The sequence below is a fragment of the Lissotriton vulgaris genome, chromosome 5 (assembly GCF_964263255.1).
Source record: "Lissotriton vulgaris chromosome 5, aLisVul1.2, whole genome shotgun sequence".
NCBI classification, from domain to species: domain Eukaryota; kingdom Metazoa; phylum Chordata; class Amphibia; order Caudata; family Salamandridae; genus Lissotriton; species Lissotriton vulgaris.
The window spans coordinates 67,319,765-67,335,857 of NC_141693.1; the positions used below are offsets into that span (position 1 = coordinate 67,319,765).

General features: G+C 45.4%; 1 protein-coding gene across 1 annotated transcript in view; it reads left to right on the forward strand.

The window, feature by feature from the left end:
* LOC147710192 (E3 ubiquitin-protein ligase TRIM11-like) overlaps window positions 1-16,093 on the forward strand; it is a 64,816-nt gene that overhangs the window by 18,360 nt on the left and 30,363 nt on the right. The window contains exon 4 of the mRNA XM_086920874.1: window positions 1,061-1,083. Coding sequence (XP_086777000.1) covers window positions 1,061-1,083 — 23 coding nt within the window. The remainder of the gene's footprint in view (window positions 1-1,060; window positions 1,084-16,093) is intronic.

A 16,093-nucleotide genomic window follows, 5' to 3' on the forward strand; every position in this document is an offset into this window, starting at 1 on the left:
TTCCGTTTTCATCAATGCCAGTTCCTGTGAGAACCATTTCGCTGGTGGAATTGAGGCCAGTACTCTTACAGGGTTACAGCAGTATCAAGGAGTCCACTACCTCCTTAATCCACAGAGAGACCTGATTCTCTGCTGTCTGGGTGTTGGCCATTAATTCCGGTGTGATTGAGGCCAACTTATCCCTAAAAGTGTAGTGGGTCAGTAGAGCCCATTTCCGGGTCATTATGGCCTCTGGTCTCTTTTCCAGATTGCGGGGGACCTTTCTCGGATTCACAATCCTAATTGGGAGAATCGAATGGTCAGACCAGACTACAGGAAGCTTTGCTTCCAGTGCTTGTGTTGTCACTTGTAAGGATTTGTAAAATGACACATTTACGGATGGAATTCATTCACAACGTGTTGTATTATGTGGCATTTTCCAGGTGTTGAGTCATGCGACACTGATTATAAAATAGCAGGCAATGCCGTTTCATGTGACCCTCCATTCATAATATCACAGGCGGTGGCGTTTGACCTCATTCAGAATATTGTAGACTGCTGAGTCATGTGACCTCATTCAGAATACTAGAATGTGCTTAGTCATGTGATCCCACAAACTGCGCTGTCATGTGACTCAGTTCAGAATATTATAGACTGTTTTGTGTCGCATGCTTTACTTCAGAATATTATAAACTGTGCAGTTATGCGACTCCGTTCAGAATATAAACTGCACTGTCACGTGACTCAGTTCAGAATATTATAGACTGTTTTGTGTCACATGCTTTAGTTCGGAATATTATAAACTGTGCAGTTATGCGACTCAGTTCTGACTATCATGAGCTGCGCTGTCATGTGACTCCGTTCAGAAATATAAACTGCACTGTCACGTGACTCAGTTCAGAATATTACAGACTCTGCAAGAGGAGGTGGGAGTACCCCCCCCCCCCCAGTGTCTTCTAAGCAGAGATAGAAATGTTTAATGAATCTCAGATTTGCCAACGCGTGCATCTAACACAATCAGCCACAATTTAACATCTTCAGTGGAAACTGATTTCACTGTCTTTGTTTCTCTGTTTTGCAGGATATCGAAAGAACCCTGAGCAGGTAAGGCTGGTTTATTATCCTCTTCTCAGTGTGTAAGAACGTGTCTGTCTGCTACAGTGAGTAAATGCTGTTGCTGAGCTCACATAAACCTATAAAGGAAAGTGCATGAGGGGACATTAATGGTGTCCTCCATTGTGTAGCTAACAATGTAATCTCTTCACAGGCTTAATGGATAAATGACCTCTGGACCACTGATATTGTGGATACCGGTGGACCACACCAGATAACTGCCCTTAGTTTTGTCACAGATTTAGAATATACCTTAATCCTGCTAGGTCATGGTATGAGGTGCAACAAACCGTGGCGGACTGTAAGATCTACTTGTACATCCTTCACCTCCCGAAGGCGGTGTGTAATCATGCCCCCGTTTTTCGTCAGCCCCGTGCATACCCAGGCCATTTGTAGGAAATCTGCCCTATAAACATCTCACTGCATGGGAAGAGCTCACCACACTGGACACCAAAGACCTCATGAATTCCATCCCCTTGGGAGCACCCACTGACCACTGCCCCACACCCTCTTCAACCTAGGAAGCAACAAGATCAGCCACCAACTAACCACCATCCTCAATGCATACATCGCCACAGCTACCTTTCCCGGCGCATGAAAACTCGAAGAGGTCGGGCTTCTCATGAAGAAACTCTCCGCAGACCCAGCAATCTCCAGACCTACTGCCCCATCTCGCTGCTCCCGTACCCCACCAAACTCCTGGAGAAGGCCATCAACCAACAGCTCACCGAACACCTGGAGAGAAACTAACTGCTAGACACCTCCCAATCATGTTTCCGGGCCAACTACAGCACCAAGAACGCCCTAACTGTTGCCACGGACGACCTCCTAACCCAACTTGACAGAAGAGAATCTACAGCGCTGATTCTTCTCGACCTCTGTGCAGCCTTCCACACTGTATCCCACTGCACACTCATTAAGTGATTGCACCAGATTGGAATCCAGGGATACTCCTTCACATGGATAGTATCATTCCTCACAGGATTCATGCAGAGAATCCACCTACTCCCATTCACCTTGGAACCCAAGAGCACCATATGCGGCATCCCCTAAGGCTCATCTCTCAGCCCTACCCTCTTCAACACCTACATGACGCCCCTAGCCGACATCGCCAGAACCCACAATATCTACATCATATCCTGCACTGACGACACCCAGCTTATCCTCTCGCGCTCAGCAGACCACTCAACCACCAAGATCAACGTCCAGAGCAGCATGAAGAACGTCGCAGCCTGGATGATGGTCAACTGTCTGAAGCTCAACACAGCCAAGACCGAAGTGCTGATGTTTGGCAACCACGCCTCCCTCTGGAATGACACCTAGTGGCCTGCTGAACTCTGACCTACCCCCACACCAAAAGACAACGCCCACAACCTCTGCGTCATCCTTTACATCAAACTTGCCATGAAACAGCAGATCAACACAGTCTCCTCAGCCTGCTTCCTCACTCTCCACATGCTCTGAAGAATCTTCAAATGACTCCCCATAAACACGAGAAAGACAGTCAAGGAAGCCTCTATCCCCACCGAACTCGGGAGAAGGCTCAAGACGATACAGAATTAAGCAGCCAGTCTGATCTTCAACCTGTCCAAACAGACCTCCACCACCAAACACCTGAGGAACCTCCACTGGCTCCCCATCCAGACGAAATGCCAATTCAAACTACTAACATGCCTACAAAGCCTTCCACGACCATAGACCACCATACATGAGCCGCCACCTGAACTTCCACCAATCATCCAGAAACCTGTGTTCCACTTTCCTTGCACTAACACTATGCATCCGCCCTAGCCACAGCAGAGGACGCTTCTTCTCCCACCTCGCCGCCAGGTCCTGGAACGTCCTCCCCTCCCACTTCTGAACATCACTCTCGCTGACAGACTTCAGGAAGAGACTCAAGACCTGGCACTTAGACTAGCCCAGGGCCTGTATACCCGTGTGACAAGCTGCGCTCTACGGTAATGATTGATGGTTCAAGCACGTGGACCTAGGAGGGGTGGGGGGGGCACGGAAAGCCAGTCTAGATTTTATTGCCGTCTTGGTAAAGTTGGACAAATTGTAAAAAATGACCCTGACCCACCCCTAATGTTTTCTGCGCCTCTGCAAGCGCAATGCACCTCTCTCCTGGATATAGTTCTCCTAAGGTCTTGCAACTCCCAGCAATCCAGGCCGACATTGACGTAACCTGTGTGATGTGAAAGAAAGGCTTCAACCACCAAAGCAGCAGCCGTGTTGATGCAGTACAATTCTAATCGGCAATGCCCATGTTCTCTTCTCATGGTCTGTCGCACTACGTACATGTAGTGTTGTCTTAATTGAGCTCCCTCCATTAGGCAGCAGGGTAGATTGTCTGCTCCGCCAACAGCTGCCTCTCGCTGCTAGAGCCATCTGAGCACCATTGCACAGAGTGCTGAGCTCTGCTGCCACATAGTACGATTCCTTGTTTGGCAAATCTAACTCTCCCTTCTCTATGTCCAGTTTAAGGAATAGGATACCCATTTGGCTATGCTTTCCGATCCAGAATTGGATGTATGATGTTACAACGCAATCATTTTGATCGTGGTACATTACATCGCTGTTTTTACAACGCAAGTCGTTACGACTTGCGCTGTAGGGCGCTGGACTTAGGAATAGTATGACTTACTATTCCAACTCCAGCCTACGTACAGTAGGGGAGATGTTGGAATAGTAAATAACACTATTCCTTAGTCTAGAGCGCCCTCCAGTGCAAGTCGTGGTAGCGGCTTGCGTTGTAAAAGCAGCAATGTAAATGTATTTCGGTGTGTTGACCGCGTTGTTAATGTCGTTTTCAACAGAATTATGCAATCAAGAGGGTGTCCCATTTTTTAAACGCTGGGACGCCTAGGTAGCACTGCATGTTCTGCAGGACGTCTAGTCAGCGAGGAAGAAACACTCTCTTGGCGACCGCCACCCTGCCAGCCATGGACAAAGTTAGTTTATTCCTAAATGTCACCAGTGCCCCCAGGCCTATCAGTACTCTACTCATATAATATTTATACTGATAGTAAATGTAAATGTAAAGTCCATTTATAACGCGCTAGCAATCGCTCCAAGGAGCATCTCGGCGCGAATATAGGACAACCAGATGAAAGGGTTGCCTTACTGCTTAAGGAGACCATAACCGGAGTCACACTAGCTCTCTGGCCATTGGGTCTGGAAGATTGTAAATCCAGGTTTTCAATTGCTTCCGGAACTCACTCCTTGTCCAGTGCTCTTAATGGAGGGGGTAGGGCATTCCATGCTTTGGCACCCAATACCGCTAGGGATTTACCCCCGCGGGTTTTGAGTCTAAAACGAGGAATGGTCAAAAGATTGGCATTGGAGGATCTTAGTGCGCGATTTGGACAGTATTTTACAAATTATTTTCTTAGGTAAGTGGGGCCTGAATTATGCACAGCGCGAAAGGTGATTGTTAAAACTTTGTGGAGGACCCGTTTAGTTATAGGGAGCCAGTGTAATGCATTGAGGGCTTTGGTTGCTGAGGATCTTCTTGGCCATTTCAGAACCAGCCTTGCAGCTGCATGCTGCACCATCTGGAGTTTATGGGTAACCGTCTTATTGGTACCAGCATACAGGCTATTGCAATAGTCAATGCGAGAAGTAACTAATGCAATCGTAACAGTTTTCCTCGCTTCGAGGGGTAGCAAGTCGAAGAACTTTCTGAGCATTTTTATTACCCCGAAGCAAGTGCCTGCCACTTTTGACGCCTGATGTTTAAAGGATAGATCGGCGTCAAACTGTACCCCAAGGTTGCGAGCCGAGGAGGTAGTGTGGGGTGGTATTTCCGCCTTCTCAGGCCACCACAGTCTGGGGATGAAATCATTATTTGGGCCTATGGGCATGATCTCGGTCTTTCCTGTGTTACATTTTAAATGGTTTTTCCGCATCCACTCAAAGGTGGCCGTTAAGCAGCACTTAAGCTTTTCCTCCCAGGCCTGGTTGTCTTTGTCCATGACCAGGATCAGTTGGGTATCGTCGGCATATGCTATTACATCTATGCCATAGGACGATATCAGCTGTATCAGGGGTGCGGTGTAAACATTGAACAATGTCGGACTCGGACTGGAGCCCTGAGGTACTCCCGTTGACAGTGGCTTCTCACTGGAACGGAATTCCCCCAGAGTCACCACTTGTCTCCTGTCACTAAGAGAGTTTTTTATCCACTCTAAGGCAATACCTTTAATGCCAGATGTTATTAGCCGGTCTATTAAGATGGCATGTGAGACCGTGTCGAAGGCCACCGACAGGTCTAATAGTATCAGGACGGCCTTCTTGCCTTGATCTAGAGCTGAGCGGATGGTTTCAGTAGTGAACAGGAGAGCCGATTCGGTGGAATGCTTAGTCCTAAAGCCAGCCTGATTGGGGTGCCATACTTCATTATCTTCCAAGAAGAGTGTCCGCTGTTTATTCACTGTGGACTCAGTGATTTTACACAGAGCTGGAAATAGTGAAATCGGACGTAGATTGGAGAGCGTGGAGGGGTCGAGAAGTTGTTTTTTTTGTAAGGGTTTTACAGCTGCCAGTTTCCACTCAGGGGGGACGTAGGCGGTGGACAGAGAGTTGTTAACAAAAACATTTGTCCGGGTTGACAATATCCGCAATGAGATGTAAGAGTCCTATAGGACATGGATCAAATGGTGATCCTGATTTGGTTGCCAGGATGGCCCTTTTTGTCTCCTCCAGGCTGATTGTACGGAAAGCTGTAAGCTGGGTGACTTCCTGCCTAGTAGTTTCGTCCTCATATGTTTGATCGAAGCTGGGAGCCTCAAAGTCTTTCGTCAGTCCCCTAACCATTTCCTCAAAAAAATCTGCGATGGAGTTGCAAAGCATTTGAGAGGGGGGGATGTCCTGCATTAGACATTTGGGTTTACTAAAGTCTTTTACAATATTAAAAATCGCCTTCTGTTTACAATTGGCTGTTGCTATGGCTGACGTGAAATACTTTGATTTAGCCTGTTTGATTAAGGCGTGGTACGCTTTCTTGGTCTTTTTATATTTGCTGCGTTCTGTGCTGAGGTAGTTTTTCCGCCAACTACGTTCAGCCCGTCTTAGTTCCCCCTGTTTATTTTTGAGCTCTAGGTCAAACCAAGGGGCAGATCTCTTCTTATTCCCGGGTTTGAGCTTGCGTCTTCCCTGTCCGGTCATATTTTTTTGTTCTGTCATCCATTCCCTAAAGGTGTTTAGGTTTGGGGATCCAGTTAACTTAGATCTACACTCTCTAGCTATTGGTATTAGTTTGGGGTGCTTCATGGTGGCCTTCCAGTCCTCTTGTCTGGCCTGGTTACTTTTGCAAGTATTCTTTTTATTGGCATTAGTCTCTGGTGTAATCGAGAAAGGCACTAGTACATGGTCAGTCCATATTTGGGGTTTCAGCTGGTCTATTTTTAAAGTGTCTAAGTTGGTAGCAATACAATCAATCGTGTGTCCGGCTCATGGGTGGCTGGAGTATGACGTATTTTAAGACCCAGTACTTCCATGGTTTCTCTGAAGGAGGCAGTAGATGCCTCAGTTATAGACTCAAGATGAATATTCACATCCCCCAACAAGGTAAAATTTGAATATCTGAGTATCAATGGGCTTAGCGCTTCTCCCACACTTCCTAAAAAGTCAGTGCTAGTACCGGGAGGGCGGTAAATTAATGCCCCAGAGAAAGAGAAGTTATCATGAATTTTAATACTAAAGGCCATCCCTTCCGCATCCTTTAAATCATGGAGTTCTGTCATGACACACCCAAAGATATCTCTGTGTATAATGGCCACTCCCCCTCCTCGTTGCTCATTGCCTCTGTCCACCCTCTGGATACCATACCCTAAAGGTAGGGCATGTACCAGATCCGGAGCACACCAGGGTTTGAGCCAAGTCTCTGTAATGAAGAGACAATCTAGGTTGTCGCCTGTGAGGAGGTCATATATGTGCTGGGCATGTTTTGATAAGGATCTAGCGTTTATTAAGCCTGCTTTTAAGGTATGGGTGGGGGCGGTGAGTGTTGTAAGGGCGGATACCTGAGACCATGATAGTGCGATATGACATTTGTGGCAGCTCACCGGACCTATCCAGTCCGTAGGGTCTAGGTTGTGGCGCTCACAATCATGGACTGGTTGTAAGGCTAATAGTTGTTGCCTGCTGTAACTTTCTTTAATGATCCCAGCAGAGTCCTCAGCCCTATGCCCGGCCTGTGCGCGGACGGGCGCAGACGGGCTGGACTCTGGCTTGACTCCGGCGCGAGTCCGGCGCGTCCGCTGCGCGAAGTCATGGCTGTCTATTTTTATAGTGGTGACTCTCGCCCCTAAGGAAGGCTCGCCCTACCTAAGATGGCCGCCGCAATAGTTCTACCCTTGCCAGCAGGTCAAACAGCCCTGAAATCGGCTGTACCATCTGGGGGAGGCAGCGCTATGCACAGGAGTGCAACCAGTCAATTTAAAAAGGTCAGTGCGTTAAAATAATGTTTCTGCCCGAAAATCGGCAGAAACACCACAGCGTCGCGCTAAATCTGCGCGCTGGTGCAGGGGGGAGAGGACACAAAGGGCAAGTGAAAAGCAATAAGTAAATGTTTTTAAAAATAGCAGGAGAGAAAGAATGACCGCCCGGCTCAAGCCTCATGCGATATTAGCAGTAATGGTATGCCAAAGTCCTTCTACTCTTTTTATAGCGGTGACTCTCGCCCCTAAGGAAGGCTCGCCCTACCTAAGATGGCCGCCGCAATAGTTCTACCCTTGCCAGCAGGTTAAACAGCCCTGAAATCGGCTGTACCGTCTGGGGGAGGCAGCGCTATGCACAGGAGTGCAACCAGTCAATTTAAAAAGGTCAGTGCGTTAAAATAATGTTTCTGCCCGAAAATCGGCAGAAACACCACAGCGTCGCGCTAAATCTGCGCACTGGTGCAGGGGGGAGAGGACACAAAGGGCAAGTGAAAAGCAATAAGTAAATGTTTTTAAAAATAGCAGGAGAGAAAGAATGACCGCCCGGCTCAAGCCTCAGACGATATTAGCAGTCAATCCCATGCATCACCTGTATGCTCAGACACCAGAGGCTATCTAGCTCCCACTTCAAACCAAGGTCCAGAAGGGGTTTAGTGATAGCCCGGGCCCACCCTGCGCCAGGGAACAATAGAGACTTAGCCACATTCACCTTGAGGCCAGTAAGCTTCTTAAAAGTATGCAGCGCATCCAGTAGGAGTGGTAGTGCACACATCGGCCATAGAAAGTATATCCGGTGTACTATAAGCTCAGTGTTTCCCACATGGATTCCCATTCCTTGCAATGTGGTCTGCAAATATGCTGCCAGCGAATCTATGGTCCGTGCACACCAGGGATGGGGCAACCTGCCAGGTCCCCCTCTGTATCCTCAGGCTGTCAGACAAATGCCTTCCAGACCGGAACCTGGCCGAGGGCCCATAGTATAGAAGGACTATCTATTTTAGTAGCTTCACACCAAATCCCAAGTGTGACAAGACCGCCCATATGCCATCCAAGCAAACCATGTCAAAAGCATTTTCTATGTCAAGTGCTACCACCACCGTCTCTGTCTGAGTGTCCTGCACGGAGTGCATGACGTGTGAGTCGGGATATTCATGAGGGTTCTTCTCTGTGGGTTAAACCTGCGTTTGTCTTTATGGATGACTAGCAGCCCGTCCCGACGTTGTCCGGGTATGAATTACTGCGGCCAGTAGTATATTGTTTTGTAGGATTTCGTTTTGATAGCATTTCTTATCTGTGACAGGCCTGTGAAACGCTCCGATTCACAGTGGACTGCTGATGCACATGAGAGTGCGCGTTCAGTAGTGTGTGAACTAGAGTTTCCCTACTTTATTTTTCCTTGCAATATTATATTGCGCAAACTCGACAACATGGCATGAGCACAATATACATTACAGAAGAACACATTCATTTGGGGTAGGCACGGGGAGAAAAAGCGATTTGCCTGGAATCACAGGATGTTGAGCTGATGCCGAGATTCGAACGTAGCTCCCCAGCTCTAAAGTTTGCAATTCTAGAACTTGTGGCGGGAGGTGTGTCTAAAAGTGTATGTCGGTGCTGGCCATCAATGAGAGGGACCTGTGCATTTTTGAAATCGGTGGTGAAAAAATATGAGTATTTTGCTGGAGATGTACCATGACTCCGCAATGCCATCATAACGCATGGCATTACATTTTATATGCTTTACCACGCATACATTTACAACGAAATTCGTTGTAAATGCATGAATGATAAAAGCATGTTATTTTTATGTTTGGATAAGGTAAGTATGGGTACTGAGGTATATGTTTTGGGGTGTTTGGGTATTTTAAGGGTTCAGATATAGTTTTGGGTTATGGGGTACAGGGGTAGTATTGGGGATAGGTATGGGTTTTGGGGTACAGGGGTATTTTTAGGGTTCAGGGCTAGGTTTGGGTTTTGGGGTATAGGGGTATTTTTAGGGTTCAGGGGTAGGTTTAGGTTTTGGGGTACAGGGGTATTTGTAGGGTTCAGGGGTAGGTTTGGGGGTACAGGGGTACTTTTAGGGTTCAGGGCTAGGTTTGGGTTTTGGGGTACAGGGGTATTTTTAGGGTTCAGGGCTAGGTTTGGGTTTTGAGGTACAGGGGTATTTTTAGGGTTCAGGGGTAGGTTTGGGATTTGAGGTACAGGGGTATTTAGGGTTCAGGGCTAGGTTTGGGTTTTGGGGTACAGGGGTATTTTTAGGGTTTAGGGATAGGTTTGGGTTTTGGGGTACAGGTTATATTTATAGGGTTAAGATGTGTTGATGTTTAAGGGTGTTGGGGTATTTTAAGGAGTAAGGGTGGGTAAATGGTTATGGAGTGCAGGGGTATTTAAAGGGAGCAGGGTGGACACCCAGAGCTGCAATGTACAGAACCTGGGTAGAAAAAACAATGAAATATTGGGCACAACGCTCGTTTTCTTTTTCCGTAATCCTGCGCCCCGCACACACCCACAGCACACAATAAAATATCATAAAACCTTGTGATAAGGGAGGCGGGATCGCCATCCAAGATCGCATTACCTATGAGAATGAAATTATACGCCAGATCAGTAACAGAGACCACTATGAACAACTAAGGGGAAATCCTGTCAAAAGCATAAGTGATACAATTCTCACTATCACCCAAGAAGCACTAAACCAGGGCTTTATCAGTAAGAATGAATTCCATTTTTTGAATAACAAAGATCCCCGTACCCCGGTACTCTACACACTCCCAAAAGTTCATAAAAACTCAGAACAGCCACCCGGAAGACCAATACTTTCAGGGTGTGGCCCTGTTGTAGAACCACTGGGCAAGTATATTGACTTCTTCATCAGAGACTTAGTCCAGGACACTGCCACCTACATTAAGGACACAACTTATCTGATCAACCTTATTGAGTCACAGCCATTTCATCCTAACAGCGAAATTCTGGTGACTCTTGACATAGTCACTTTACACTAACATTACGCAAGACAAAGGTATTAGTGTAATCAAAAAACATCTTAATAACCGTCCTGCACCACACCAAGTGCCCACGGAGTTCATAATCAGTCTCCTTGAAGTAGCCCTAACCAAAAATTATTTTCTATTTAAAGATACTTACTACAGACAGTGTAAGGGAACTTCTATGGGGGCAATTTTTGCCCCCAACTTTGCCATTCTCTTTGTGGATGACCTAGAGACAAACATCATCCTCACTGAAAACAACCCGTTCCGGAACCAGAGTAAACTATGGCGCAGGTACATCGACGATGTCCTTATGATCTGGAATGGCGAGGAGGGATCGCTACACAACTTCTGTACATGGCTAAATACCAATCAACCTGATCTGAAATTCACCTACTCATACAACAGACAGCAAATAGATTACTTAGATGTCACCATTAAATGTGAGGAAGAACTTCTGTATACCACACTATTCCGCAAACCTACGGAACGAAATACCCTCCTACAATATCAAAGTGCACATCCAAGGGCACTGAGGGATGGCCTCCCCTACGGCCAGTTCCTAGGGATCAGAAGAAACTGTAAATATAAAAACGATTTTTTCACTTAGGCAGAAATTCTGTGTAAAAAACTAACAACCAGAGGTTACCCTAGAAAACTTGTTAGGAGGGCAATGAAAAGAGCATGGTATACACACAGGGAACACCTACTCGAGCCCCATCCCAAAAATACTGTACCCAAAATCACCTGTGTTACCACCTTTAACACAATCAGCAATAAGCTAACCAAATTAATCAAGAAACACTGGTCTGTGCTTGATCCCTTGGAGCTTAATACAGGCCTCCCACTTTTCTCCTTTAAAAGAGGTCGGAACCTCAAAGACCACCTTGTGAGAGCAGCAACGTATTCAACCAAAAGCAATACGATTGAAGCAAGTTTTAACTTATCACCAGTTACAGGACATTTTAAATGTAATAACTGCATGGCATGTGAATTCATGAAAAACAGCAAAGTATTTGAGTATGAAAGTTGTAAGCACACACTCAATTTTTTCACAAACTGTAACTCAAAAAATGTGATTTACTGCATTGAATGTCCTTGTAAATTGCTCTACATTGGTCAAACTACCCAACAAGTCAAGACAAGGATCTCGCAACATAGGAGCAGGATCAGATGCAGAGTAACAACAGCTCCATTGGTTGAACACTTTTTGGAATTGGGACACTCTGAAAACGACCTCAAATGGCAGGTCATTGACAAACTTGCGCCAAACACGAGAAGTGGTAACCAACAGACTGTTCTGAATCGCCTGGAATGTAAATGGATTTACAATTGTAAGACTATTGAGAAAGGACTCCACTCCTTTGACGAATTGAACTTGTGTACCTGAATTCCATCTAAATGTTTCCAGAAACAGATTGCCAAAAACCCTAATTTTTTTAATGCTGTATTGTTAATCACTATACTTCGTGTCTAGGAGCTAGGTGCTGCATCTGTACAAAACTTTTACAAATATCTATGCCATTTAATAACTTTATCCCAATTTTCCCTGCTGCAATCACAGACACTATATCCCTCATATCTATCCAAAACACCGCCTTTGACACCGATACTAGCATTGCCGAAATAACGTCGCCCTAATCCCTGCAATGCCCATGCGCATAGATTAGACACTCCATTGAGTGCGCGCACAACCAGGAAGCGCCGTTATCAGAATCGCTACTCGGCATTCAGGAACAGAGCAACCAAACAGCGAGACACTCAGACGCCACCGCAGCGTAGCGGGTAACACCGAGATTGAGTAAGTTTCCTCTCCCTCCTTTCTCCCCGCTAGCATAAACGTTATGACCCCGCTAGCGGTTACTGAACCTTTAATCACTCCGTTTTTCTCTGTAGCTCCAGGCGACCCGTAACAAACACGTCTGCCTACATAATAATTGCAGAATCCACGCGGACTTCATTAGACTGATTCCGGTTGTCTTATTCTGAGTAAGTTGGCTCCTAATGTGGTTTCTCTAGTTTTTTGAAACCAGCGGCTCCTGTTTAATTTAAATCGCAATGTTACTCCATAGGTACCAGTAGGACCCTCTTCTAAATATCGGAGCGCTACTAGGACTAAAAAACCGACTACGTTTTTAAATTGACGAGTAAGTGTGTCTCTCATTCTCCTCATTATGCTCCGTAAACTACCAGTAATGTCATACTTTGAGCAATTTTTTTATGAAGATGGTTTAACATTAATGTCTCGTGTTTAAATTTATCACATTGTTACTTCATAGGTAACAGTAGGACCCTCTTCCAAATAGCAGAGCGTTACTAGGACTGATAAAACAACTATTCTTGTATAATGACGATCAAGGGTGCCCCCCTCCCTTCATTAGGCTCCATAAGCCAGCAATAATGACTATTAGCTATATGATATATTATCCTCCACGCTCCAAATACTGAGTGCAACTTGGACAGACACTCACAGTTCTGCTCACAACCTTTAACTAAGCTAGTATGAACCAACCCAAGTTGTCCTGGCCTTGTTCAGGATTAATCTTGTACAATGATGGGTGGTGACAGCACTACTGGCCCCAATTACACCATGAAAATTGCTTTGTCCTAGGCTCTACATAACCCTGGTGTATATTTTCCTACAGAAAACGCCTCATTAACCCAGCCAACTTTCTCCTGTCGCGTTGCATTATTTATATGTACCAAAGTGAGTTACTTAAAATCTTAATAAACTATTGCATGCAACTGTACATGCCAACCGTTCGCCTTAAATAAATAATGCGCAGCATACAATTGGTGATACGGCTGCACGCCCACATCCTTCTCTAAGCACAATGTGCATGTGAATTTCTCCTGTCGCGTTGCATTAATTATATGTACCATAGTGAGTCACCTGAAATCTTAATTATTATTGCATGCAACGGTACATGCCAATCGTTCGCCTTAAATAAGTAATGCGCAGCACACAATTGGTGATACTGCTGCGCGCCCACAACCCTCTCTAAGCACAATGTGCATGTGAATTAATTGTTGAAATAAGTCACTCAAAATCTCTCATTCTTGCATGCAAGTGCACATGCCAATCGTTCTTCTTAAATTAATCAATAATGCGCAGCATATAAGTGGTGACATTGCTGTGCGCTCGAATCCTTCTCTGAGAAAATGTGCATGTGAATTAATTTTACAACCGGGAGCACCAATAGCAACTGTTTTGTAGGTCTATATGCTACCTTTAATTTCAATAAATGCTTACAGTTTCAGGAAGCTCTTTTTTCGTCCTGATGATGATCTGAAATTCATACAGATCGAAACGTCGACCTACCCAAGGAAATAATCCCACTTCATTGTATATATTCATGTGGTTTTTTAACCTTGTTGTTGTGTGAGAGTCTGTTTTTTTCACTATGTTCACTTATGTCATGTTCTGCACCGTACCACTTATTTGAGCACCTGAAAACGTTAAAAATTGTATATACTAAGAAAGAAAATAAAAACTATTTTCATATGAACCTACTCCCAAAGCTCCCTAGCGTTAATTAATTGTTCGCTATTTTCCTTTCTGAGGACCTTATTTAGGCCACCACTGAACCATTGTTTTCAAAAAAGGACGCTTCCACCCCAGGTTCGCTTTATGGGGTTCCCTTGTTCTCCCAAAAACACAATATGAGACATGGCATGAAGGGCGGAACGTACCAAACGCCCCCAGCGGTTGTCACGCCCCCCAGCACACGCCCACAGCACAACGCAGACACGCCCACAAGGGACTACTTTGCTGGCACGGTTCTTTTACCTTTTAAATGTATATGGTGGGCGTCTGCATCGCCTATGTCCTTTTGCTGCAACTGCCCTTTCCAACGCTGTATTGGGTGTTGTGATTGGTGCTGTGGTTCCTGAGATTACCCGCCTCAAAGGTTTGGGCTCTCTCTTTATTATATTAGTATAGATATAGATTTGCCGTGGTCGCCATCTTCAGATTCTTTTTTCTGCTATTGGGTTTGGAAGCACGACCGAGGAGTTGCAAAGAATCACAGAGAGAGAGAAAAAGAGACAAGAAGTCCGAATATCACTGGAAAATAGCAAAGGCCTCGAAGATCTAAAGAACTAAGAAAGAAAGCCTTCTCAACCCCGATGAGGGACCCCGCTGGTAAGACTCTCGAAGCCAGAGAATGAAGAGGGGAGAGGCATCCTTTTAAGTTCCACCCCAACTACCACCACAAATATGCCCAAAGAGACCCCCACACAGTCTGCAACCTTTGTCTGCCGAAGGACCACAGGGGCGCAGACTGCAAGGCCTGCGCCAAGTTTGTACCTAAGACACTTATGGTATGACATCGACAGAGACTAGAACATTACACCATGGCTAGCAAAAGAATTCACTCTGCTAAAAGAAATGGTTACTTACCAGTAGGAGTAGTTTTGCAGCTTGAAGAATTTTCTAGATTCATATGCGATCCACCCACCTCCCCAGAAATGGGAGATGAAACAAACAGGTGGGAAGAACAATATAAAAAAATGGACGGAGAAAAGAACTGAGAAAAATAATCTTAACTACTGTGGTGCCATCTGATGTCACACAGGGGGTGGACTTGGCACCAAATGGTGGTCAATGAAGCTCACAACAAAAACAGGCATTTACAATGCAAGCCTTTGCAAAAAGTCAGAGCTATTGGCATTGTAAATGACAACATTGTTATTTATGTGTTGGTTTTGAAAACAGATAAATAAATGGCAGTCATTTACAATGCCAATAGCTTAATCTCTCGCAAATGCGGGACCTATTGCATTTACACACACACCACGCACTCTCTCTCTCTCTCTCTTCCCCCTCCCTCCCTCCCCAGTCAGACCGCTTTCTTTCACCCCAGAGTAACACACTCTGTACTGTATTCGTGTGTATGTAGGACACTACCCCTGGAGTAGAACGGATGTAACGAAACACTCTAAATAGTGCAGTATAAAGTCAGTATGTTTCGTGGCAAACTATTAGGACGCCACAATATCCGAGGCTCTTGTTCACAACCACTTAGTACTTAACCATTCAAAATCTAATGTTTAGTTATAGCGCCTGGAAGCCTTGGGTGGTGTTAGGGGGTTCTGCGGACTAACACAATGAGGGAGGGAGCACATTATAGCGAGGACCAGAACAGCACGAGGTGGCATAGTTGGACATGTGCAGAATATGGTAAAAAGGCACAGTTTACATTGGCAATAAACTATGAGCAATGTATCACAATATATTTAAAATAGCACAACATAACACTAGGCAGCATAAAATAAGAAATCGTAATAAACCAAAGTATATACTAATGTCATGAAGGATACCTCGTTATGCCACAGCTAAATTTATAATGTAGCCCAGAAAATTACAAAGTTACAGTACAGCACGGCGAAATGTACTTATTTATTTTATGCGTTTTTATATCACGCAAACTTTACCCGAAAGTGTCAGAGCGCTTCACAATAAATAGCAGCATACCAGACTATAAATGTACACATCACCGTGCGAGTCTCTATCCCACGCGCTCCTTCCTCGACGCCTGTGAGCCTGCACTGAGCACGACAGGCTCTGAGGAG